Source organism: Rhinopithecus bieti, unplaced genomic scaffold (assembly GCF_001698545.2).
Source record: "Rhinopithecus bieti isolate Rb0 unplaced genomic scaffold, ASM169854v2 scaffold_12155, whole genome shotgun sequence".
Taxonomy (NCBI): domain Eukaryota; kingdom Metazoa; phylum Chordata; class Mammalia; order Primates; family Cercopithecidae; genus Rhinopithecus; species Rhinopithecus bieti.
The window spans coordinates 4,016,175-4,020,186 of NW_016807423.1; the positions used below are offsets into that span (position 1 = coordinate 4,016,175).

General features: G+C 44.9%; 1 protein-coding gene across 1 annotated transcript; it reads left to right on the forward strand.

Annotated features, from left to right (window-relative positions):
* The first annotated feature begins 2,712 nt into the window (after positions 1-2,712).
* LOC108535620 (olfactory receptor 13-like) lies at positions 2,713-3,653 on the forward strand. The gene is given in 4 exon segments (XM_017881703.1): positions 2,713-2,734; positions 2,737-3,313; positions 3,315-3,532; positions 3,535-3,653. Coding segments are annotated over 4 exon segments (936 nt in total).
* The last annotated feature ends 359 nt before the right edge of the window (positions 3,654-4,012 follow it).

Genomic DNA, 4,012 nt, shown 5'->3' on the forward strand with positions numbered 1-4,012 from the left:
ATGTGATCTTGAGCTTTCTGGTGGTCACAGGCAAATGACCTATATCCACCTCATTGTTACCTGCTCTCCCTCTATTTCTACTCTTGTGGCAGCTGCCTCTCATGGCTTGTACTTAGTTCTTTTACAATTTGCCTCCTCAAAGACCTCGCTCCATCACTTCTCTCCCTCTCTTCCAGCTTCCTCTCGTGTATATATATTTGGAACTCTTCTTCACCTTAAGGAAAAAAAAACACTCTCTCCACCTCTGTCCTGCTCTAGAAATCTCATAAAACCCAGTACAATCTGACTTCTGCCTTTATCACAGAAGCTTCTCATGTCTAAGCTGCTTATTAGCTTTATTATTATTTATTTACTTATTATTACATTTTTGGACAGTTTTTATTCCTCTATAACATTTGACACCATAAGCACTCTCTGATCAAGAGAGAGTCTAGCTCCCTGGTTTATGCATCAAGCCCTCCTGCCTCTCTGGATGCTCCTTCTCAAGCCCCGCCTCTTCCTCTGCAGATCTCTCCAATGTTCTTGCTCCTGAGTTGCATTTTTGGACCCTCTGCTCTCTTGTAGAGAGTTCTCACCCATTCTGTGCCCTAATTACCCTCCAACTGCTGGTGCTGCATAAGTTTTGACCTTCAGATCTCCACAACCATATGTCTAACTCTCTGATAGCCAGATCCTCAAGGATGCCTCATGCTGCACACTCTGTGTGTCTGTAAACAACATTACTTGTTACCTGCTTGACATTTCCTGTCCCACCCCATCTCTCCCTCCTCCATCTCCACCCAGGTTCTGTCTTGTTGAATGGTACTCATGACCACCTGAGTTTCCTAACCGGAAACCCCAAGCACAACCTTGTCTCCTCCCTTTCTCACCTGCCACACCCTCAGTTACTATGTACTATTGATTCAATTTCCTATACCTCTCTCTAATCTCACTTTTCTTCTTCATGATCTGGAACACTAGCTTTCTTCTGACTTCTCCCTGTACTCTTCAACTGGTCTTCTTTCAATGCCTTCTCATAACTTCCACCCAACTAGTATGTTCCTAAAACCTAAATGCCTAAAGGATCAAGTCAATGCTTCTTAGAAAGGCATGTAATCCTCTACCATTTGCCTTCTTATATCTCAGGCTTATCTTCCAGGAATCCCCTTTCCTTCTACCCCTGTGCACACTAGCCTGGCCTCAGACTTTATCACTTGTGCTTCCTGGTTGCACAAAGCTCTCCTTTGGTTATGGCCTTTTGCATCTGCTGCTTTATCTGTTTGCAAAACTCTTTCTTGAATTATTGGCTAACTCCTGCTTGTCCTTTAAGACTCATATGAAGTGTTCTGTTCTTGGGGAAGTCTTGTACCGAAAGCCTGGTCCAGATGCTCCTTTTGTGGGCTCCCCACACACAGGTTTGTGTATCTATTCCTGTATTTCCTCAACTAGACTGCTACCACCTTAAGAATTAGAAATGTACCTTGTCATTGTCCTTGTTTGTCCTTATCTCTCCAGCACCTGGAACAGGGTCTGATAGGTAGGAGGTGTTCAATCAGTTTTGCTGACCAATCAATCAATGAATGACACCATGAGGAAGAGCATTTCATGGGAACTAACATTATTGAGCTCCCTCTCTGTGCTAGTCACACTGCTAAGTACTTCATGCATATCACATACTACTTCTCACAGATATCCCCCTGGTATGTATTATACCCATTTCACAAAGAAAGAAACTAAAGCTCAAGATTAAATTACACAGACAGGTCCTCAGTAGAATCAACCAGACCTGAGGTCAAGTGTTCTGATTCCAAATCCCATGCTCCTCTACTAGAAAACATCACCTTCTATGGCACCATGAACAAGGGACTCAGCTTTCATCTTTGAAGGTATAAACTAAACTCAGGCACAGTTTTTATCCTGGGCTTTCTGCCAATTATAAATCTCAGAGAGAAAGGGATGAATTATCATTGGGAGGGGTGTTCCCACCAGGCTGGAGGGATTCAGAGATGCCAGAGCTGCCTTTAAGCAATGAAGACAGCTATTATTCTGCTTTGAATAGACAACTTTTACAGTCAAGCAGGAAGACCTTTCCCATCAGGTATATGTAAGGCCAGGAAGAGCAGTTGGTGAGCAACTCCATCTAAAATAAAATCAGATATGAAAAGCTTCTAGAGGCACAAAAGAGTCAAGAAACACAGACATAGGTAAAATTTTTTAAGAACTTTTACATTAAGGAGCCATATATATTCCCCACATTTCTGACTTCCCCTCTCTATTTCTCTATAGCAATAAAAAGTTTAAGGCACCAGAGGAAAGGGTTCTTAACACTCATTTCCAGAGAAGAGGAAGGGGAGAGTTTCATGTATTCACCATCCCTCTCTACAGCCAGGACTAGGGAGAAGAGTCCTCAAGCAATACAATATATGATGGTAGCTCCTGAAGGAGAGAAAAACAAGTGACCTTGCTGGGGGTGATGCAAGGGAAGGAAATGAGACTTTGTGGGTTCTGAGAAGAGACTTTGGCCTGAGAAGCTGAATATTCCATGAAGATTTCCCTCACCTTCCCAAATTTAGCCTCACTCCAGGTAGGCCTCAGTCTCTGGACTGACATTAATCGCAAGTAGAATCTAAATAACCACTGGCCTTTCCAGCAACAGAATGACCTTGGTACCTGAATATGCATTCTAAACTGGACCACTAGTAGCTCCATTTCTCTTTCTGCAGCTGAAGGAGAATGGATGACTTCTCCTGGGATAACCCAGCTTCGTGTCTGAGTTCATCCTTCTGGGTTTCTCCAGGGATTCCCGAATTAATGCAATCCTCTTCAACATCTTTCTCTTCCTCTACCTCTCTACACTTGTGGGTAATGGGCTCATTGTCTTCTTGATCCACCTTGACTCCCACCTCCACACACCCATGTACTTCCTCCTTAGTATCCTTTCCATGCTGGACATGAGCTACGTTACCATTACTGTGCCCCAGATGTTGGTGCATCTGGTCTGCCAGAAGAAAACTATCTCCTATGTTGGATGTGTGTCCCAGATGTACATCTTCCTGGTTTTGGGAATCACTGAAGGCTGGCTGTTCTTTGTCATGGCTTATAATAGATATGTGGCCATCTGCTACCCACTCAGATACAAGGTTATGATAAGCCCATGGCTGTGTGGAGCAATGGTAGTCTTTTGTGGACTGTGGGGTGTCAGCTCTTCCCTAGTCTATACTGTCTTCACCATGTGCCTGCCCTACTGTGGTCCCAATGAGATCAACCACTTTTTCTGTGAGGTCCCTGCTGTTCTGAAGCTAGCCTGTGCAGACACATCCCTCAATGACCAAGTAGGTCATCCTGGGCTTCATCCTTCTCCTGGTACCTCTTTCCTTCATTGTGTCGTCTTATGTCTGCATCTTTGCCACCATCTTGAAAATCTGCCCAGCCCAGGGTCGACTCAAGGCCTTCTCCACCTGTGCATCCCACATCACTTTGGTCACCATGTTCTGTGGACTAGCCATGTTTATGCACATGAACCCTGGGGCCAATGCCTCCCCAGAGAGGGACAAGATACTCTGTTCTACAATGTCATCTCTGCCTTTCTCAACCCCATAATCTACAGCCTCAGAAACAAAGATGTGAAGAAGGCTTTCCTCAAAGTAACAGGCTGGGGCAGGGCCCCTGAGTGAGACCACTGGAGCACAGAAGGCCACAACCAGATCTGAAATCACAGGATCTGTGGCCATGTTACCCAGGCAGGAACCATTGACCGATGGTTAAGGGTGATGATGTGTAAAGGTAGTACCTGGTGTAGACTTGCCGATGGCTCCAGCATCTGGGCTAGCCTCAACCATCAAAAGACCCACCCGTAGACAGAGTGCCAAGTAGAATGTACTTTTGATTCGTTTCCCCAGGGCTCAGCAAAGGGTCTGGCACAAAGCATCATCAACATTTGCGGATGGGTTGACTGGGTGTACAAGGATGTGACATATTAAATAAACTCAAGACTGCTGTGATAAGATGGCTCACAGGACTCCAGATCAGTGAC